Source organism: Vigna radiata, chromosome 9 (genome assembly GCF_000741045.1).
Source record: "Vigna radiata var. radiata cultivar VC1973A chromosome 9, Vradiata_ver6, whole genome shotgun sequence".
NCBI classification, from domain to species: Eukaryota; Viridiplantae; Streptophyta; class Magnoliopsida; order Fabales; family Fabaceae; genus Vigna; species Vigna radiata.
The window spans coordinates 7161225-7185147 of NC_028359.1; the positions used below are offsets into that span (position 1 = coordinate 7161225).

General features: G+C 35.7%; 1 protein-coding gene across 3 annotated transcripts; it reads right to left on the bottom strand.

Moving 5' to 3' along the window:
- Nucleotides 1–4660: 4660 nt before the first annotated feature.
- On the bottom strand, nt 4661–22861 carry LOC106774227 (DEAD-box ATP-dependent RNA helicase 13). 3 transcript variants are annotated; one of them, XR_002669758.1, is made up of 17 exons: nt 22530–22861; nt 22011–22289; nt 15626–15804; nt 15361–15543; nt 14508–14684; nt 13623–14014; nt 13058–13238; nt 9733–9855; nt 9544–9660; nt 9275–9379; nt 8791–8931; nt 8631–8696; nt 7860–8018; nt 6066–6147; nt 5890–5971; nt 5640–5751; nt 4661–5015 (listed from the first exon to the last, which is right to left on the bottom strand). XR_002669758.1 is itself a non-coding variant. In XM_014661146.2 (16 exons), exons 1-15 carry the CDS (start codon nt 22705–22707, stop codon nt 5916–5918), a joined length of 2418 nt encoding a protein of 805 aa, XP_014516632.1. In that variant the 5' UTR covers nt 22708–22861; the 3' UTR covers nt 4661–5005; nt 5890–5915. The 3 variants fall into 3 exon arrangements, 2 of the variants coding, with proteins under 2 accessions (XP_014516632.1, XP_014516629.1); XM_014661146.2 differs by lacking the exon at nt 5640–5751 and having other exon boundaries at nt 4661–5005; XM_014661143.2 differs by lacking the exon at nt 5640–5751.
- Nucleotides 22862–23923: the final 1062 nt, after the last annotated feature.

Here is a 23923-nt window from a genome sequence, read left to right on the forward strand (position 1 = left end):
TTTCTTAAAACAATCACTTTCTAATTTATGTATATGTATATATTAATTATTGGTTAAGATGTTTTACTTTATTTTTAAAATTATTTAAAACAATTTGTGAGCCTAAGGATGAGAAATGAAATTGTTCTCATAGTATGTATTGTATAAACCCGTTTCAATTTTTTACATTAATTGAATATATATATATATATATATATATATATATATATATATATATATATATATCAATAACATTCAATTTTCTAAATTAAATATAAAAATAAGATGAGTACAATATATAGTCGTTTTATCATCGTCTCGTGCCCATCCCATACACCTTTTATTATATTACTTTTATTTTAAATTCTTAAAACACATTTAATTTATTAAGTAATTTAGGAATCTTGTATTATTTTTTTTAATTTTCTAATTTATTTTAAGACACACAATTGGTTATTTATATTCTTTTTCTTACAACATTTAATGTTTATCTAATTTTTATTTGGTATTTATATAATGAATTCTTTTTAATTAAGAAAAAATAAATATACCTTTAATTCATTAAACATTTAATAATATTATATTTACTCTATCGTGTTTTTTATTTTAATAAAAACCTTTAATTAATATTTAAAATAATAAATAAATATGCACCACCACGACCTTCTTTCGTACAGCTAAAAAGTTAAAAAAAAAAATATATGTAATTAAATATGAGATAAAACTGACCTATTCTTGTCGCTTGATATTTTATGCGCACTTGAAGTCAAACTGAGAATGAGAGTGGGAGCATGGGGCACACACGCTTCTCACATACCAATCAACCTTCTTATAATATTTAAATATGAATAATAATATCAGGACATGCTTTTATATTTATTTAACAAGAAATATAAAAATAAAATAGTTTAAAAAATAAAAAGTTTTATAACTTTTCAAGAAGAAAGAAAAGAGAAAAAATAAATAAAATTAATGTCAAATAAACGTAGAAAATTTAGATGTATTATTTCTCTTTTTTTATTTATATAAGACATGATGCTTTAATTTTATTTTTTATTGATTCTCAAATTTTGTTAATTCTAATGATATCAATTCTGAAAATTTCAGTTGATATTACTAGAAACGTCATGTCATTGATGCAGACTAAATTTTTTTCTAAATATATATTTATAAAATTTAAAATAAAAAGTGTTTTATTTGTGAAGACTATAGTAAAAACATTATATATTTGTTTGCACTAAGATTATTTATAATTAAAAAACTATAGTATATTTATAAAGGTTAAAAAATATATATTTACAAAGTTAAAAAGTAAAAATAATATATAATATCTATATGTTACTCGAAAAGTAATTTATAACTATTAAATGTTTTAAACATGTAATATACTACATCATTCTTTTTCTGTTTTAGATTGTGGTCATATATTATAATGAATATGACACTCTTCGCATCATAATTGATATTGGTTAAAAATTTAAGTCTGACTTTAATTTTAAAACAGAATGATTGGGGATTCAATTCTTACATATAAAATAAAAATAAAAATAAAAATGAAACAGTATATAAAACTAAAAATTTATTAATTTATTATTTTTGAGTTAACTATTTATATAATTAGATTTAAATTTCATTAGTATTTTGTTTTTTATTTATGAATTTTTCTCTCTTATAAATTTAACAATATGTTTCTCCGCTCGAGAGATATCAAATTGTTAATGATTTACAAGACGACATAAAAGATAAAATATAAATCCAAAAGACTCTCCTGAACAACAAATCTGGGAGGTTGTTCTATGTAAATCTCTTCTTGCAAATCACCATTGAAAAATGTCACCAATGGATAAAAAAATAATTGTTGAAGAATCACCACGACTATAAATAAACTAACAACAAACCATCTTTTCTATGGGAAAAAGCATGTATGGATGTGTCATGTGATGTTCTTTATGGTAAAAAAGAAAGTGGTGAGGCAATGAAATATTTGGTTTTTATCCACTTTGTAGAGATATTCGATTTGTTAATTTCGAAAGGATGAAGTTAAGAATATGCCATTTCCACCTTACATGGTCCCCAACAAACTGAACTTGTTGGAATAGATTTCACCCTTAAAATTCAACCATAATAATGCAACAAAATAACATATTTAAGTGAAAGAATAATAACCAATTTTTTAGTTACATAATTAAGAGAATTTGATTCCATATATTATGAGAGCAGTGGTTGGAAATCAATTGATCCGTTGGAACAAAATCCACAACTTTGATTCTCTTGGAAGGGCATCGATTCCTCTTATTACACCGCCTAATCTTTTCTTTCTAACATAATACAAATAATATTCATATAATAACATCAAAGCAAGCTCAAGAATTAGAGCAGGTGGTTGAGATTAAGTCTAAAATTGTTGTGTAATAAATAAGATATTCCCAGTGTCAGAAGGCATTTTGTGAATAAAGAAAAAACGCTGCATTGCCATAAATGGAGTTAGGACCCTCGTTTTCCTCTTTCACCAACGTAACCGTTGGAAATCCAACAAGTCTTCCATTTCATATAAATAAAAAAGTAGAGCATTTTATAATGATGAAAGATCGATATTTTAAAGTTTTGAGTAAAGAGTGTATATCGTACAGTCTCTTGAATATCGACGGATCAGTTTCCTCCCAACTCCCATAATCAAACGACTTTCTCAGGATGACTGAACGGTTCTCGCTAAGACAAGTAACTAGGATATCTAAGGCCTACCATTCATTAGACTGGTTGACCATTTGATTAGATTATAAATGATAACAACTTATTAAAGTCCCTAATGGAGGTTAAGGCGTGATTGGGTCGTCGTCAGGCCCACGAAAGGTAAAAACTCATCACAACTAGTATAAATAGAAGTCTCGGGTATGTCTTCAGACTAGATTGCACTCGCTACACATTATGTATTACTCTCATCCCTTGATATTATTGTTCGGTTACTTAACTGACTTAAGCGTCGGAGTGTTTTTGACAAGTACCCACCCACCCGACCTAGAGAGCGAGGAGGGAGAACCAACAACTTGGAGCACGAGGAAACAGCAGGAAACTGTTCGACCTTCAACAGGTGACCACCCTTCTTTCTCAGACCGTTCAACCTTCTACACCAGAAAAAACGTTCAGCCTTCACGGACCATCCGACCTTTCACATTACTTGGAATGCTCCAAGTTTCGTCCATCCAGTCGTCACCACTCGACACCACTTTACACCCGAAACATAATGATTTCAATCTTTTATATAATTAAACTTAAATTCCATTGATATATGTGTCTCTCATATAAATCCCTTTTTGAAAGACCAACAATAACCTCAGAGTATCCTTCTACCCTCGTATTGAAATCACTTCTGTTTTAGAGATCATAAATATGTCCGAACTTGATAGTATTCTGTAAATGTATCTTATATAGTTGATACGATAAGTCCAACACAACCTCTCGTTTTAAGGCATAATAAGGTCACTTATATATAATATATAATTTTAATTTAATAGTCAAATTAGAACAGTTCCGATTATAAATGTTTCAAAACACGTATGTGGAAGGAGTAGACATCCAACTAACCCGGTAGGACTGGCAATTCGGTTCCTACAGGTTAGTAATAAACATGTAGGTAAACTTTTCAATAAGGGAAAGAAAAAGAAAGTTTCTTTTAAAGTTACAATAAATTATTTTGTAAACCTTTTTATTACTTTACTTTTTGAATTTCAAAACTATTCAAAAAGCATATTTTGAAAATATTTTTTTTTTCAATATAAGCATATGTTGACGATGAAAAAAATATGAGGATAACCGAAACATATTTAAAAAAAAAAACAGTATATCTTAAAATCAGTTGTTTCTTTTTAAAAATTGTTATTTTATTGTGATAAATATAAATTAACTTTTTACTTTTACTTTTAATTAAAAAAAAAAAACCCTTAATGATTTCATATCAAAATCAACAAAGTAAGAAGCTATAATGAATTGGACCACTGAACTAATTATCTAAATGACATGTGTTACAAAATTAATGTATACACTATCTTACCTATTAAATTCATAACTCAATATATATGTTGTAAGATCCAAAACTAATGAAGGATTTCTAAGTATCTTTTGTTCGGGTGTGTAAAAGAAAAAATACCATTAACATTCATCTCCGTCTGTGTTTTGTTATCGATCCTACCTTGTTTTCTTCCACCACGCATTTTGATGGAAGCTCTGCTCTTTGTAATAACTTTGCAATTGTGCAATTTCTTTATACAAGTGAATTATAAATTATGTAATTTATAAATTATTATTTTTCTATAAAATAGAAGGTCAAACCCATTTTTCACAAAGAAATCTCCTTTTGCTCTCGTGGTGTTGGTCATAATGAAAGTGGATTGAAAGTGTACTGAATATAATAATAGTTAAAATCATTATGCTCTTAGTCGTATATGTTTAATATGAAATGTTTATAAAGAAAGGATTTCCTTATCCTCCATTCAATCAAAATGCTGAAATTCGTCCACTGATCCCACCTCATCGTCATTTATTTATTTTGTCCTTACTTTTATCCTAAATCATCAAAGGGCAACTCAATTCGTTCTAAAAAGAATGGTTTAGTAAATACAACATTTTTTAAATGCAAACAAGTAACACCCTTTTGTCTAAAAGAATAGTATAGGTTAATTTTCGAAGGACAACTTCCAAAATATAATTATGATTTAGATCATGTTGCATATTTTGTAAAACTTAAATAATAAATAAGAGCACATAACATGAAGTAGCAATTGGTGCCCTGGAGGATTCAGTTGAAGAAGCAATTGGGAATCCTCTTTGGGCTCATGATGAAAAACTAGGGGAATGATTTGAGGGTTGGTAAAGCTATAATTGCAGCTTTGTAGGGGTTTTTAATGCCTACCCATTCTGATCAGAACTGCCAATGTAATGTAGTCTCTTCAAGGCTCTAAAGATGCCATTACCTTATAATGATAGAGTACATTTTCAGGATGAAAGTGTTCGCCATGTTTCCTCTTTCAACCTACTTGAACCTAAAATAGATCATCAGGCTATAAATAAAAGGCTACTGGAGAGATTACTTATTTCAAGAACGAGACTTCGTGAGGGAAAAGGAATAAAATTTTGTCCATGTTTAAAAAAAAGGGTAAACATAACCTTTCTTGAAAAATACCTCTAAAAATATACCACAGTAAATATTTTTTTCAAAATAAACTATGCCTAAAATGCAGAATTTTTAAATTAATATATTTTATTTTACTTTAAAAAGTAATATTTATTATTTAAATCTATGTCATGTTTCAGAGTTTATGATATGACACATTATTTTACAACTGATAAATATGGAATGAACACTATCATATTTGTAAGCTGCCTACAAATAAAAAAGTAAAGCAACTTTAACAAATAAAAGTAGCTTTCACTTGTGCGTGCTGGTTTACATGAAATCCTAAAATAAGTTGAATTAAAAAAACTGTTGTAATATGAACATATAACTAATTATGTCAAAATTATATTGTCTTGACGTTTCAGCTGTCTTACACGTACATGCATCTTAATTTTAGTGTGAACATGACATAATTGTCTATTTGATTGGCAATGAAAGAGAAGCTAAATATGCACCTAGCTAGTCTTTCTCCCTAGCCAAAATTACTTACCTAGATTTGTTGTTCAAAATATTCAGCATTTGTTTAATGAAGAGTAAAAACATTAGGCCAATTCCGAGCTATGTTAAACCCCCCGAAGGTCCCAAGAGTCTGTACCAGCAATCTAGTCAAAGACGAAAATGGGTTTCCATTGAAATAATATAAACTCAATCACATCACAGGATCACATTCACTACGCGATACAGGATATTGTACTAAATATATTCAACTTATAAAAATTTTGGTTGGTGCAAAATTTTACCTAATGGTTCAGTTATGTATACAATTCTATTCGTCCCCGTATTTTAGCTTTTTCTTCTGCTTTCTACGCTGATCACGCAAACCTGGAACAACATGCCAGAATTTTTAGTTTTTTGACTACCGTGAAGCATTAATAACTAATTTGGTAAGGAAAAGACATTTAAGATTAAAACTCACGTTTTTTCTCCTCTTTTCGCTTTCTTTTTAAATTCTCTATATTTCTCTGTTTTCCGGCCAAATCCTTGATATCCATTCGGACCTGCGAGGAAAAAGGGTGATGAGTAAAATTTCAATCAAGTCACAAGATAGTTGCATTTGAAGATCTGTTTTAGGCTTAGTAATTAGCTCTAGTCCATGTTTTTGTCAGTTACAAGTTGGTGTGATACATTAAATTTTAATGAAGTTACTACTTATGCTTAAGAATCAGATGTGTGATTTTGTTTTAGGCAAGCTAATTACCAAGGAAAAGGTCGGAAGTTTGACCCAATGCCAAAAGAATAAAACTGGAAGCCAATGCATTGGAATTAAGTATGGATTACACTTCGCCTAATTTGCACATGGCAACCAAATCGCAAGCCATGACACACAACGCGGATGCAAAATTTGTTTACTGACCAAGTACTATCTAGTGTCAGCGTCCAAATGCGTGCCCGGGCAGTTACCTCCAAATTCATTATTGTGAAAGAGCAGCAAATAAATAAAAAATAAAAAAAAGAAGAATAATTAATCTCCCTATGGTTTTTGCAGCCTCCGATACTGGAATACACATTTTAGAAACTCTAGTTTTGCAGTACCTTGAGCGTGAAGCAGGAAGTAGAAGAATCGCTCATCATCACTTTCATATTCACAAGGTTTCTTGTATTCATATTTAGTTTAAGCCCTCTTTACGAGGGGCATGAAGTTATTTGGTTATTGACGATGTTTTAACCTTGATTGAATTATTCTATATACATTTTCCTTTGTTTTGGCTATCAATTGTTATGCTTCATGTTAAGCATAACATAGTCAAGGGTAACTCAAATAGTAATTTATCTATTATGAAGTCTTGGGTCATAATCAACTAATCAAGTGAAATAGGACCCTATTGTTTTTATCTTTATCAACGCCTTCTTATTGTTTGCTTAAATTCCTAAATGAAAATTTCCAAAAAGATGTAATCGTTTAAAATTGCATTTTTATGATTTGAGCTTCCTTCATACCAAACATAAAAGTCTGTAGATAGTTGTTCAACTTAAGAAGCGGTACTTAAACATAATACTTAAGGAAAATACTTACTACTAATAACTTTACTATACACACAACTTATACAGTTACCAATTTCCACATATTAACAAGGGGCAAAAGGATAAACAAAACGAACAAAAACATTAGCTCAATCTTAAAGTAAGCTGAACATTATATTACTACTATACATAAATTCCAGACATTTCTGACCCAAGAAGCTAGAGTCCATTCTTTCAAATAACGAGTTAAATTTGGATTTACTAGCAAATAGAACTGATATGCACTATCATCAAATTATAAGCTACAACGTTATAGGGGCTTCATCGGATAGTTGTTACCAAAGTCAAACTATTTTAATGATTTGGGTACGAAGCAAATGTTTGAAGGGTTTGGAAGGAGGGTGGGAGAAGTTGTGAGTTCAACTTCTCCTACTAACAAAATCTTACAACTAACATTTGCTGTAAAAAAAAGTCAAATCAAATTGTGTGTGCATCTATCATGCTTCCTAGAATTAACCACTTCAGTAAATAGCATTTCTTATATCCAAGAGTATGAAAAAAAAAAAGCCAAATGTAGACAAGGGAGAAGGGATAAAAATCACAATTTTCACAATAAAGACAAAAGAATCTTGAAATTTAGACATCAGGCAAGCAAATCTTATTTGATGTCAGAGTTTCATCATCCACAACACAACTCAATGCAGAAAACAATTGTTAGAGTATGAAAATTGTTAAAATATTAGTCTACCTCTTCACCAGCACTTCGAAGAGCTTGAAGTGCATCCATGCAATCTTGACCAATCACAACCAATTTTCCCTTTTTGCCTAGACTAGAACCCTGGTGATCACTTAGTTTTTGCCTTGCTAACTGTTGCAATTGCTCCTGCATGAGGGGTGTGACACCAGACTGGGAAGAGAGTATTACATTAGAGTCTTATCCTAAATCCTTCAAGGTAAAAGTTGAAAGGAAAAGAAACTATGGAAAAACATGTTCAAAATAATGTCTAAACAATTTTGAAATATTAAGGCATATATGACAAATTATCAGTGAACACGCCAACCTTAGGCATTATCCGATTTTAAAGTGCCAACAATCCTTTTTCATTCTAAAGAAATATTAAACCTATACAGGTTGTGTACAGTGAGATAAGGTAACAAGTGGACTGCTATTTAGAATATAATTATGATTTTTTAAGACACTGGAACGTATATGGGCCACACATCCTAGTAGCATGGTAGAAGTTTTTATTTAAGTCCTTGGATAAATTGCATCTTCCAACCAATTTGCATCTTCACCCATATTACTAGAAGCAGCCCAATCCAACTTTTAGGATAAGTTGAACTAAAACATATGATCAATAGTAAATATATCTGCAATGCATTATAAAATTTTAAAATCAATATCCTTATGCTCACTACCTCCTGCCTTCCCATTGCACCAGCCAGGCAATCACTATTACATCTAAAATAACATAAAAAAGATATGCATAGTGAAATAAAAACAAAATAAGAATAATACCCCTGCTAAATACCGATGTGAAAATGACTTTGATTGTAATGGGCGAGAAATCAGCATATTGAGCTCCTGCAATTTGTGAGATTCATAAAGCATTAAATAATTTGGAACACGTGGGGATAACAACTATACATAATTCGAATTTTTTAGGTGAGTTTGGAACCTCCTGCAATTTCTTCAATTGTCTAGAGCTGGCCTTTATTTGCTTATGTTTGTTCACTTGCTCCTCTTCACTGTCATAATTTTCAGTAACTAATTCAACTGAGCTAGCATTCCGATCAAACCAGTTTTTCTCAGCCTTTACCTACAAGAAGAAAAATATAGACAAGGGTAACATTGTTAACAATGAAAAATAGACAAGGATAAGATAACCTAATAAATCTACAGCTATACTCATCATAAACTCAATATAGAGGGAAAGTAAAAAAGGAGGTAACGAAGAAAAACATAGATTTAACTGTTTAGCCTGTAAAACTAATGACATGCAGGAAAATATGCCAGAGGGGAATTGAATTCAAAATCAATTTCAACCATATACACAAAAACAAAAAAGTCAAAGGTGACTTAATTTGTTCAAGTAACTAACAGGAGTTACATGAATAAAGTCCAAAACCAATCAGCATGAATTTAGGTGTGAATCAGTATACCTGGGAATCCTTCCTTGTTATCTTGTCTATTTGTCGTGCAAGAGACAGTCTTTTTAGGACCTCTGGCATGTAAGAGTTCTCTAAAGGAAATCGCTGAAAGTTATCCTGTACATATATGACCGAGACCGTGAAACAGCATGAATTACTGACTTATTTCATGTAAAGGATATGTAAATTTATTTCATTTTCTTCAAAAACATATCTTATCCAATTTTCATGAACTGTTTACTGTCTCTGTTATAGATGCTTGAATTTAAACCAAAAGGCACCTTAGAAAATGATTTGCACAGTGAAGCAAACTTGGACGTATCTCTTGGTGATATTAAAGCAATGCTACAACCTTCAGCGGAAGCTCTGGCTGTTCTTCCACTTCTATGAACATAAACCTAAAAGTAAGAAACACGTTTGAGATATCACATATATAAATATAAGAATCAAAGAAACAAGGTATTGCATACCTCTGCTGAATGTGGAAGCTGATAGTGGACAACAGTTCTAACACCAGGAATATCAAGACCCCTGGCAGCAACATCTGTAGCAACAAGTATGCCATTTTCATTTTCCCGAAAGCGATCAATGGCCTACATTAAACCAGCATGCAGACAACAACAGAATGGTGAGGGAAATAAAATGCAATATTCAATTAAACGGATAAATTACTCGATAATAAGATAATTCCATCACAATTTCAAGGATATGAGTGTCATGCCCCGTGAAGGAGAAACAAATTAGACAATGCACATATGGATGGATAATACACAGTCAAAATACAATAACTAGGCTCACTTTATTTGTAGAAAAAAAAAAAAGGAAAATAAGTCAAAGAGCATTAGTTGATTAAATCCTCAAAACAAGAGTTTGGACTTAGGATCTTATAGTTTATTTTCTTTAATTACTCACTATCAAAGATTTCTTTCAAAATCATATGAACATACAAAGCTCTGAAACCAAGTCTTTTTATCAGAAACCTTGCTTTAAGGAGAATCACATCATGCAATTAATTGGAGCAATTGCAGTCGGATATTCTATTTTTGTTTCACTTCAGTATTTTTGGGATTCCTAAATAATTTTGAGAATACACTATAAATAATTCTTCATGCTCTTCTCTTATGGTATAAGGAGCAGGTTCTTCGTAGAAAAAACTATCATAGTTAATGGACCTACAACCCCAGAAAATATTGAACAATGAAGACAGTGGCCTCTCTGGGTACCCTGTTCGAAGAAGAGACTTTTGGTGTCTAGGTGCATATGAATGGAAGAATGCCAATGTTTGGGCATTAGAGAAGGACCCATTCTAATTTTAATGGGCCAAAGTCTGGGAAGAATTCTTTAGCTGTTATAAGAGGAAACAAAGTGTTGGTGACGTTGAAGAAAGACTAAGTCAGGTACTAGAAGCCTGATCTTGTGACTGAGAAAGATATAAGTCTTCGAAACTGAACTTGGCTAGGGCAATTGTAGGACTGTCACCAAAACACAAACACTGAAATACTAAACTTTTAGGGGGGTCGCCGGCGGCCATAATGGCCGGCCGCCGGCGAACAGTAAAGACAACTAGTAGAGGATCAAAAAACCTGCTCTGATACCATGTTAAGATTTAAGACTGATAAGAAATATTCTTGAGGGCTTAATAGATCCTCTTCATGTTCTATTATTTATATAGATAAAGAGTTGATACAATAAGGAGATGGAAGGTCAAGGAACTGTCCTAGACTATTAGGTACAATGATTATGGATAACCCAACACACTACACTAACATAGGTAGACTTAGTAATATTCTACCATTAAGCTCATACACACAACTCACACACTAACCAATAATTCTAACAATTCATAAGCCAAATAGATCCTATATCCATGACACTTGCTCTTACCTTTTTTCCTGTGCAACGATGTTTAATACGAATAGGATTAACACAAACGAACTTCAGCAAGAGGTCTCACATTGATCATTATATTGATGTTTGATGTGTTGTACTACTTCAGAATCTATTGAAGACGGCTCATGAAATAATTGACATTAAAGGGATTTTGCGAATAGAGGAAGAAGAAAGAAGAAATGAAAATAAAACACTAAACTGATTTTAACCTAGATGTATTTCACTACGATAAATGCAAATAAAATCAGAGGTGACCGCAGGCAAGTGACAAAGTTGTGCTTCGGCAACCGGTTGGTCATGGATATAAATCCAGACATCCCTTTGCTATATGCAAGAGTACCGCTGCATACAATGACCCTTCAACATAGTGAGGAGCCTTCTAGCTGAGGGGTACATTAGTTTTTCCCATACACTAATAAAATCCAGAGCACTAATCCTTGTTTATGCTTCTTAGTTAAATTGTAATCTAAATTAATTATGCAAACAAATCTTGATAAGGAAACACATTAACCAATCCTAAAAAAAAGAAACGAGGAAATAGAACTAACCCTAGTGAATAATCTAACATATTATAAGACATTTTTATATATTCTACAGAATAATATTGAGGTTTTATCACCCCTTGGGCATGTAATGTCCTACTACGTTAGAAGGGCTTTCAATGGTACTAAAACCTTGCTAGGAGGCCAAACTACGTGACAGCGAGAATAGTTTGCAGTCCTTCAGTACATTTAGTTGGAGCGGAATATGCACCCTTATTTGAAGATACCTTGTTGCTTCTCAACTTTAAAGGAGAGCAGATGTGTTTCTGACTTCTTTACCGATGTGCAAATGGTTTTTATTGAAGGAAGTTTCAACTTCTAACGAGTATAATGATTTGCGAATGGTTTGACATCTGTTCTATTCTTTTAATGGTACGTATGGTGCAAAAAAAAAAAAATACAACTCTATTGCAGATGCAACTTTCAACCAATGATAAAATAGAACATTGCATTCTATTGAGAAACAGAATTGTACCTGATGACTCAAAGATTATGTATGCTGCTAAGAATTCAAGAGCACAACTCTATTGCAGATGCAATGCAACATTCAACGAACAACAAAAAATAACTTTTCATTCTATCAAGCTCATCTATACTATCCAGACGACCTTGATGCATAGAACTTAGGTAGAATAGCAGGGATATGGGAAAAGATAGCCCAATCTTACAAGGAATATTTTGGCCATATTCCTATTCAATGTGAGGAGGATTGCCTAAGGTTTAAAAAGAGAAACTGTCACATTCCAACTCAATGTGGGACATCTAAACACAGCGCTCTTACCCAAGCCTAGACACTGGGTGCTCTAACATTAAGACTGGAATCATATTATGAGCCAACCAAGCTTGAACTATTAAGTTAAGACACAAATAATTGTATATTATAATTCTATCATATGCCCTAACGCAAGATCACTTTGAACATGAAGTTTCCATGATGTAGAGCTTTTATTGTTAGAAGAATGAGAAAAAAAAAATAAAGGATCAACTTCTAGACAACCACAAAGGTTCTAATACCATTTTAGAAACTAACCAAGACTAACTCAAGAACAAAAGCTAGCTCTAGGAGGTAGGATTGCTCAAGTCTTTCAAGGAGTATTTAGGCTGTATGCCAAACCAATGTGGAGAAGATCATCAAATCTTATAACAAATATTTTGATTGCATTCTAAATCAATGAGGTTAATCTCAACACCCCTCTTATTCCTAGAATTTGGACATGTATGACATGATATTAGCAAAAATGAGATCTGCAAATGACCCCATATCAGAACCAGATAGGCTCTATCTAATACCATATTATGGACCATCCCATAAATTATTTGGATGATGAGAATGGTTTAATATTACACTTAACAGGACACATACCTTCAATCGTGCTCGCTGCTGCATTTGAGCATGAAGAGTCCAAACATTGACTCCAAGAATGCGTAATATGGAAGAAATATGACGTAAGGCTGCAATAGACGTGCAGAAAACTATGGTGCGACCTTGTCCATGGACGGTCAAAATATAATACAAATATGCATCTTTATCTTCTTCACTGCATCTGTAAGAAACAATTAATGCCGAACATCAAACAAAACTGACATTTCATGTCATAGTAAACTTTACTTTTTGATTTTATCATGAATAATAAGGTTTAGAAAAAATGCTCCACAAGAGACTTTGGAATTTAGAAAAATTGCTCAACGATAAGGTAAAAACTTTATTTGCACAAGGAGAGGAAAAAATAGCATGTGGCCCACCAGGTTATGTAATCCAACACAAGAGTAGGCATAAAATAATAACAGCACCAAATTCAATAGCAAATTCAGGCTAATAAAAAAATAGCAAATTCAATAATAAAAATTATTTTATTATGTCCCTAAAATAATATGTATTCTAAAAAAATCAAGTTCTTGGTCTAGAGTTTTGATATGAGTTTACATACTCAATAAATGACTCCTCAAGCTTAGCTGCTAATATAGATGGATTAGTAAGATCAATAATTGCTGCATTGGATCTCATTCCTGCACGCTCAGAAAGAGTTTCGATTGAATTCAATCCATCTGTTGATGATTGCTTTTTTTGACCTGAGCCACGTTTTAGCTTCTTGCGAAAATCAGCAGACAGTGCAACAGTCGCTGAAAAAACAAGTGTTTGTCTTTTCTTTCTTTGGTAACTAGAAACTGTAACACAACCTTTTTGTACATTTTGAGAATTATCTTCAGTAGAGATGTTGGACATGGGAAGCATATCAATTATAGACTGCAACTCCTTAAAATGACCACTTTGTACCATCCGATCGGCCTCATCAAGCACAAAGAAAGAGAGTGAATGTAACTGCAAATAAACATGGCCAACATCACAAATGACTTTCAATCAATACAGTATGGAGTACGTTAATACATTTTTTTTTATGAGCTTGCATCAATCCTGCAGCAGTCATGTATAAATAATGAAACAGGCATTTGTAAAACTGACATCAAACGACAACCAGCATGCAAAAATTGTCATCAAACAGTATAACTTTAAGCTAGGAATGAGCAACATATTACTCTTGCAATGATCTAAGTCATACATACTGGCATGCTTAATAATGGCTTGTAAGGATAAAAAATTTGTGCAAGAGCCTATTACTTAGGGGCTCTTTGTATTCTTCTAATTTCATTGTTTTTCTATTTAATCATGCAGATAAGTATTTTACAGTTTTCTAAAGTACTTTTCTACTTGTCAAGTATATAATGCATTAGTATTCATCAAAACAATTATTTGATTTACACAAATACAAATACAATGATACTCAAACTTCTTAATGCATGGCATCGGCAGTTACCTCAACTAGATGTTTTTCTCCAGTTGACATAAGTTCCCATAACCGCCCTGGAGTTCCGACAACAATCTCAGGCTTTGCTTTTAAAAGTCTCTCCTGTTTTTCTGCTAAAATCCCCCCAACTATAGGGGTCACCCTGACATTAACATACTTCGCAACAGCTTTCAGATGATCAGTGACCTGAAAACGCAATTAAAAAATTAGCAAGCCATCGTCAAATGATCGGTACACTATATCCCCTTATCTTATCATGATTTTGCTTCCCTATTTAATTGGGATTAGTGAACATATTGTAAGTAACTTGGGTTTTATGAACAGAGTAAACACAACAATACATTGTAACTTAGTTTGGTTACTATATTTCCATATTTTTTCATCGGTGGCACTTAATTCAGCTTTCAAACATTTGAAATCCAAGATACCAGAATTTTTGGATGACCCACATTTTAATATAACTAAGAAAATCTCCCACCAGTGTTCTTAACATCTAAGTCAGTATTCTTTGATTAAATCCAAATTCCAAATTACACAAATACCAGTTGCCAGCGACCAGGAGGCTCCATTTTGTTATGTTCCATTAGATAAATATGTCCCACCAACCCTAATAAAAGTTTTACAGTAAAGATTGCTATTAGCAAATCCCATCTGAGTTACTCCTTCTAACGGACATAGAAAATGCTAAGTTAAACCATAACGGAGTGCTAGTAAGTTTGTAACTACTACAAAACTACAAACCCAAAATAAAAGTGTTCACTTCTCCCCTTATTAGTCGTATAAAACAAATATATAAACCTCACTGCAACAATCAAGTATTTTTTTGACAATTATTAAAAATTGAGAAAAGCCTAGCAAGTACCTGAAGTGCAAGTTCTCTAGTTGGAGCAATAATAAGAGCCCTCAAAACTCCTTTAGGAGAATACTTTCCAGGTTCTTCAACCATGTTTGCATCCTTTTCTCTCTCCTCCAAAATGCGTTGCAAAATGGGCAAACCAAATGCCAGTGTTTTACCAGATCCGGTCTCTGCAGCCCCAACAACATCCTATCAAATGCACACAGTAGAATTTTATAAATTTAATTGGATAGAAACCAAAACAGCACCCTGAAGAATAGCTTCAAACAACCTTCCCTTGATGAGCAGCAGCTGGAATGCAAGCCTTCTGTATCGGTGTTGGTTCCTTGAAGCCATGCTTGCGTATTGCTTTCATTAGGAGAGGATGAAGCCTCAACTCACTCCATGCATAAAATTCAGCTTCATCATTGTCCTCTTCACCGTTACCATCTTCAACATTAGCATCTAAACCTAGAAGCAGATATAACCATTAGCAAAATGCATCTTTCTTGTCTTCAATTTATAACATTGCACAAGCAATTCCCATTTCAGTAATCTGCAAACACACATTTAATCATTCTAACACATACACATACACACATATACATAGATCTTAGAAGTAGACTTTAATCCTAACTCAACCCCATAAAATCGACTTCTAAAGTGAGGTTTGCACCCACTTATATACTATGAATTGGTCTTATCTCTAGTCTCTGGTTTGCAAAATCGGCAACTGAGTGGACGACTTCAGCTAACATAACATGACTAGAGGAAGCTAACCATACTCCAAACTTGAGTGAAAAAACAAGAAAGTTACAACACAATGCAGTTTTAACAGCTCGCTGACTGTGCCGGTGTAAGGATCATTGGGCCAATTACACTAATTCCCTTTAATGAGCCCACTACAGTAGCATCATCACAGTTGGGCCATTCCATTGATTCTGAAACTGTTATTGGAAGGACTAGTAAAAGGCAGCCTCAACAACCTCAATACTTTAAGGATTATGTGATGACTCTGCCCCATGCACGTGAGAAAGGAAAATCCGTTAGGAATGATTAGGAAATCACAAGTTTGTTATGATCTTTCTGCTTTTCCTTTTCCTTTTATTTTATTGCCTTGTGATTTGTTAGGCAGTTGTAAGAAAGTGCATATATAGCACATTCTGATGCAGTAAAAAGGCAAGAAAGTTTTTGGCTGATTATTCTCTCTACTTGTTCTGTCCATTCTGTTTCCTCAGTCTACAATTATCTATTTCATTTATCTTTCATTGGTGCTTTCATCGACCTACTCTCCTCCATGGCTGAAAAATCATCTTCATCTGACACCACCAACATCAGCAAATTGCTTGAACAGATTCTCCTTGCTCAAGCAAATTTTGCCAAAACCTTACACGATATCTCTAGCCGCACATCCGCCTTGGAATCCCATTCATCATCCAACCCCCCTCCCCACCCGTCCACGAGACCCATAAAATTTGACCTCCCCACCTTTGATGGCTCTGATGCACTGGGGTGGATTTTCAAAGTAACCCAGTTCTTCGAGTTCCATCAAACCCCCATCTATCAACGAATTCAGGTTGCTTCGTTCTACCTCGTGGGTCCGGCTTTGGCTTGGTTTCAGTGGATGTTCAACAATGGCCTGCTCACCTCTTGGGAAGCTTTCCTTCATGCTCTTGAGCTTCGCTTTGCTCCATCCAAATTCGAAGACCCCATTGCTGCCATCTGCAAGCTTACACAAACCAGCACCCTCCAAGAGTATCTTGCTGAATTCGAAACACTTGCTAACCGCATTTCTGATCTTCCCCAAAGTTTTTACCTAAGTTGCTTTACCTCCGGCCTCAAGCCACACATCCGTCGTGAGATCTTGGCTCTACAACCAGCCGATCTTCCCCATGCCATTGCTCTTGCGAAATTGCAAGATGACAAAAACTGCACCACACCTTTTCCATTCTCACGCTTTGCTCGACCTTCACCACCTTCACCCCAACCACAAATCCCTGCTCCTAAACCCCTTCCACCACTCTTACCCACACCTCCTACCAAGCTTCCCATCAAACGACTCACCGAGGCCGAAATGCAAGCTCGTCGTGACAAGAACCTCTGCTATAATTGCGACGAACGGTACACTCGAGGGCACCGTTGTAAACCGCAATTCCTTCTTCTCACCACGGTGGACACCGATGACCCTTCCGAGGAGCTTGTAGAGTTGGATTCTGATTCCACTACTGACCCACCGTTAGAAGCGGGCCTCATAAGCCTTCACGCACTATCGGGGCAATGGAACCCACACACCTTTCGGGCTACTGGATCCATAAATGGGTACAACGTGCAAATATTGGTGGATAGTGGGACGACCCATAACTTTATCCAGACTCGTGTGGCCCAATTTCTCCAGTTGCCTCTGGAACCTACAACTAGCCCATTACAAGTAATGGTTGGCAATGGTGATTTTCTTCCCTGTTCATCATTTTGTTCTCAGGCCCAGTTAACACTTGCAAACCATACATTTCCTATTGACCTTTACCCTTTGGAGCTATCAGGAACGGATGTTATTTTAGGTGTTCACTGGCTCTCATTAGTAAGCCCCATTGTCATGGACTATAATGGACCATTTATGAGATTTATGTGGCAGGGCAAATTGGTTCAGTTACAAGGGGACACTGGTCCATCCCCCTCACCCATTTCAGCCCACCAATTGCGACGTCTCCAACACACTAACAGGATTGCGGCTTTGTTCCAACTTTCCCTTAACACCACTGCTTCACCTTCTTCCCTTTCCTTCAATGCTATCCCTCTGCAATCACCGCAAAACACCCACTCTCCTATACCACCAACATCTGAACCACGACTTGCTGCCCTCCTCCACCGCTACTCCACCCTTTTCTCTACCCCCACGTCCTTACCCCCCTCAAGGCATAACGACCATTCCATCAACCTCCTCCCAAACACACCACCAATCTCTGTTCGCCCATACCGTTATCCACATTTTCAGAAACAGGAAATTGAGGTACAGGTTCAGAAAATGCTAGAGTCGGGTTTCATCAAACCAAGCACAAGTCCTTACTCGTCTCCAGTTCTTCTTGTCAAAAAAAAAGACGAAACGTGGCGTTTTTGTGTTGACTACAGGGCTCTTAATGCTGCAACAGTGAAGGATAAGTTTCCCATCCCTACGGTGGACGAATTGTTGGACGAATTGGGCCATGCTTCATGGTTCTCCAAACTCGATTTGTTTTCGGGTTTTCATCAGATACTTATGAACCCAAAGGATGCTTCCGAAACAGCCTTTCGCACACACAACGGCCATTTTGAATTTCGTGTCATGCCATTTGGACTGTGTAATGCCCCCTCCACTTTCCAATCTGCAATGAACGAGTTGTTTCGTCCTCATCTTCGCAGATTCATCATTGTTTTCTTTGATTATATATTGGTTTACAGTCCCACCCTCGAGACCCACATCACTCATTTGGAAACTACCTTCCACCTACTGCTCTCTAACAGTTTCTACTTGAAGGGGAGTAAATGTTTCATTGGTCAGCACACAATCCACTACTTGGGCCATGTAGTTTCTAATCACGGGGTTCAGCCTGACCCTGACAAGCTCCAAGCAATCAGAGATTGGCCAGTTCCAACATCCATTAAGGCCCTCCGTGGTTTTCTGGGTTTGACCGGTTTCTACCACCGGTTTGTCCCCGGTTATGCCAAGATAGCTAATGCCCTCACCGACCTGTTACGGAAAGATGCCTTCCTCTGGAACGACCAAGCCTAACAGGCCTTCGACCAACTCAAGCTTGTCCTGTTAAGCTCACCTGTGCTAGTACTTCCTCGCTTTGACAATGTCTTTACCATTCAAACTGATGCCTCCGGCTCCGGTATGGGTGCAATTTTGTCACAAAACGGTCATCCGATCTCATATTTTAGTAAGCAATTTTGCCCTAAACTCCGTCATTCTTCCACCTATATACGAGAGTNATGTGCAATCACNAGTNCTGTGCAGAAATGGCGGCAATACCTCTTGGGTCGACACTTCATCATTCAGACAGATCAACGTTCTATAAAGGAACTTCTATCCCAAACTGTTTTGACCCCAGAGCAACAGTCTTATTTATTTAAACTATTAGGATATGATTTTGAAATCCAATACAGGCCCGGGAAAAGCAATATTGCTGTTGATGCCCTTTCTCGAGTTGAAAGTCCTCATTTGGATACCTTCTCGGTCCTCTCTGTTCCTCAGCTTGACTTTCTCAATGATTTAAAGCAATCATTGTCTTCAAACTCAGATTTCACTGCCATGAGGGACAACATACTGGCCCAACCGAGAGATTTTCCACTATATTCAGTACACGGAGAGTTGATTACCTTTAAGGACAAAATCTGGTTACCATCTTCCTGTGCACTAATCCCTCTTTTATTGCAGGAATATCACTCATCTCCTATGGCAGGTCATACAGGAGTTACACGCACTCTGGGGCGTTTGATGGCAAATTTTTATTGGCCCTCCATTCGCAAGGATGTCCAATCCTTTATCAGTCAATGTGTTACTTGCCAACAGACCAAGATTCCAGCACAGAAGCCTTCGGGTCTTCTTCAACCCATTCCTCCACCGTCACAATGCTGGGAGGACCTTTCCCTTGATTTTATTGTAGGTCTTCCTGCCTAGAAGGGGTACACAACCATCCTTGTGGTGGTTGACCGTTTTTCGAAGGCTGCCCATTTCGGAATGCTTCCTCGCTCCTTCTCTGCCACTCAAGTCGCTGACGTCTTCATCAATATCGTGTGCAAACATCATGGCCTTCCCCGCAGTCTGATTTCGGATCGTGATCCGATATTTATAAGTCAATTCTGGCGGGATCTCTTCAAACTCAACGGCACCAAGCTTCGGATGTCAACAGCGTATCACCCACAAAGTGATGGCCAAACGGAGGTAGCTAACAAAGTCCTTCAACAATACCTCCATTGTTTTGTCCACCATCGACCCTCATTATGGGGGAAATTCTTGGCTTGGGCCGAATGGAGTTTTAACACAGCCATCAACGCATCCACTGGTCTCTCCCCATTTGAGGTTATGTTCGGACGAAAGCCCCCTGCCATTCCGTTTGACTCTATAGAGTGCACATCGAATGCTGTCGTTCAGTCTGAATTAACCACTAGAGCAGATATTTTGCAGAAACTGGAGCGCAATCTTGCAAAGGCGCAGGCTTCTATGAAAAAATGGGCTGGCACTAATCGCAAGGACATTCAATTTAGCGTGGGTGATTATGTTTATGTGCGACTCTGTCCCCATAGGCAAGCTTCTGTTGCTGGTCCTTACATTACCAAACTCCAAAAGCGTTTTTTTGGCCCTTTTAAAGTCACCAATAAACTTGGGGCAGTCGCATATGAATTGGAACTTCCCCCTTCTGCTCGAATTCACAATGTCTTTCACGTTAGCTTCTTACGCCCACACAAAGGCCCTCTTCCCACTTCACCATTCCAGCTCCCTCCCGAAATTGACAAGCATCAGCCCATATTGGAACCCGCGGCTATTCTAGATTGGAAGTGGGATAATTCTACCCCCGACCCTCAAATACAGGTCCTCATACAGTGGTTAGGATTACCCCTCGAGGAAGCAACTTGGGAGCCTTGGCAAGTCATTAAGTCACAATTCCACCTTGAGGACAAGGTGACTCTTGAACCCGCGGGAGATGTAAGGATCATTGGGCCAATTACACTAATTCCCTTTAATGATCCCACTACAGTAGCATCATCACAGTTGGGCCATTCCATTGATTCTGAAACTGTTATTGGAAGGACTAGTAAAAGGCAGCCTCAACAACCTCAATACTTTAAGGATTATGTGGTGACTCTGCCCCATGCACGTGAGAAAGGAAAATCCGTTAGGAATGATTAGGGAATCACAAGTTTGTTATGATCTTTCTGCTTTTCCTTTTCCTTTTATTATTTTAATTGTCTTCTGATTGTTAGGCAGTTGTAAGAAAGTGCATATATAGCACATTCTGATGCAGTAAAAAGGCAAGAAAGTTTTTGGCTGATTATTCTCTCTACTTGTTCTGTCCTTTCTGTTTCCTCTGTCTGCAATTCTCTATTTCATTTATCTTTCAGCCGGTCATTGAATTCGATGTTCTGAGCAGGCTTAGCTCTGGTGAAGAAACTGCGATGACAGGGGAAGCGGTGATCATTGAAGGCGAGAAGAACAAACTGTTTTGGTTTCGAAGGATGCGAAAATGAGGGAACGACAGGCGGCGGATGGTGGTCCGGTTTTACGAATACAACGGAGAGGGAACGGTAGGCGACGGCGTGGTAGTGGCAGCGGCGGAAGCGGGGGCGAAGGAGTTTGTAGGATGTTCGCATTAATTCACAATTATTGATGGAACACAGCGCAGTGGAAGTAAACGATGATCGAATTTAAAACCTGAGTTATGAAAAATTGAAAATGAAAGGAAACTAGGGCTTTAAGCTATGATTATCCAGTGTCGTTGCGTGTGAGGGAGAAGAAGAAGGAACAAAAATGCTAATGCGCCAATTATAGCTCCTCTTCTTCTCTCTGTCATCAACTACTGTTGCAACTCTCAAACGCACACAACATCATACCCAAATCACTCTTTTCTTCTTAACAACTTTTTTTGGGAAAGGTTTTAAAAATGTACTGCATTAGGTTATCAAATTAAACAAGAAATTACCAGCATCTGGCTGCTCAACTTTCTGGCCATCCGTAGCATCCTTCTTTTTTGTCTTCTTCTTCTTCTTCTTCTTCTTCTTCTTCTCTTTAGCCTTCACACTCTCGTCCAACTGAGCTTCGACCTCGTCACTACTCCCACCATCAACTCCATCTTGCTGTTGTTTCTTCACATCTTCATTCTGTATAGACTTCTTCTTCTTCGCCTTCCTCTTGCTATCTTCAGGCTCAGGAATACTCAAACCATAATCCGCCTCATCAATCTCCTCGAGCGAAAGAAAACCTGCACAACGAAAAAACACGAACAAAATAAAACAAGCAGAAAATCGCAAACCTACAACAAACACTGTTCTTACAAGGACACCAATGCAAGCAAACTAAACATTCCGCTGAATCAGCTAGAATGCAAATGCTTAAATCTCATGCTTATTTAATAAAATCCACACAAAAAATTAAAAAAAAATGTAAAAAAAAAACGATAATTTGAGAAGTAAATGGAAGGTGATTGATTATGAGAGCAAACCTCCTTCGAGTTCGTTGGTGCCAATGAACAAGGAGAAAGCGTCATCGTCGTCGTTTTGAGGAAGAGAAGAATTCCACGGAAGCGAGTTGAGTCGTTCGAGTTCAGGATCGCTTTTTGCCAGGGCGCGCTTCCGCTTCAGCTTCTTCAGAGAAGAGGTTGCTACGGTTGCTGCTTCCATGGCCAACGACACCGCCGCGTTTTCTGTTTTTTCGTAAGTGCGTTTATTTCTCTTGGGTGAACAAAGCCACTGTGCATCAAGCAAAGTTGGGCCCTATATCTGGTTTTGGTCTTTATTGGGCTTTAGTTCGTCGGCTACTATTTACACTTCCCTCGAAGAATCGGGTGTTTACCTCAAACCCTTCATCCTGCATATTTAAGTTCCAGAAATGTCCTGTAATTAATAAAGGTAATTATGCATTGATTTATGTTTGTTGAGAAATTCTGTGGATAGCGTTGAAAACCTTAAAATTATTTTAAATATATATTACGAAATCCTGCGGCCCATTTCATTCATTAGGAACCTCATCTCATTTATTTAAATCTGTTATTCTCTTCTATTTTAATTAGATAATTATTAATTGTTAAAAAATAATATAAATTTATTAAATTTAATAGAAATATTATAGAAAAAATAAAATCGGTATAAAATCGGTATAAATCGGTATAAAGCATATGCTGTGTTATGTTGTGTAACCTTACCTAAATCTTATTTAACTAAATAGCATGTGACACCAAAAACATGTGGTTTGGTCATCTGAAAATTTATTAAATATCGGTATAAAGTATGGTTTAAAAGATAAATTAGCATCAGACATTGTATTATGATGAAGCCACCTTAGGAACTGTAGTAGTGATTATTCTGGTGAAAAAATGGTCCAGGAATCTCTCACCAAACATAGAGAAATTTTAAATGATTACAAAAAATTAATTTTAATCCAAAAAAAATTAATTAATTAAAATATTTAAATAATTATAAATATTTAAAGTATCAAAATATCTTAAAAATATCAATATTAAAAATGTAAAATTTGAGAAAAAGAAATGTTGAGGGACACATGTGGCAGCAGATGAATGTTGAGTGTTTTCTCAATAAAATAACAAAATGTAAATTTGAAGCTTATTCGTTGTGTGAAGAGCCACTACCCCATTCTCACATTTCTCTTTCTTGGTTATCCATCCTTCTTCTCTGCTTCCAAAAATTAACCTATAGACTTTGCTTATCAGAAATTTCCTAGACCATCCAAGCTTTAGGAATAACACTTTTACCGGATCAATTTTTTGTTTTCATCTGGTAAGTGTTCCTTTCCCTCTCCTATCCATTAGGGTAGTGATCATGCAATGGTCCTGTTGTATGTGAGTGATTTAGGTTTTTCTCCAATGTTTAGCTCAAATAT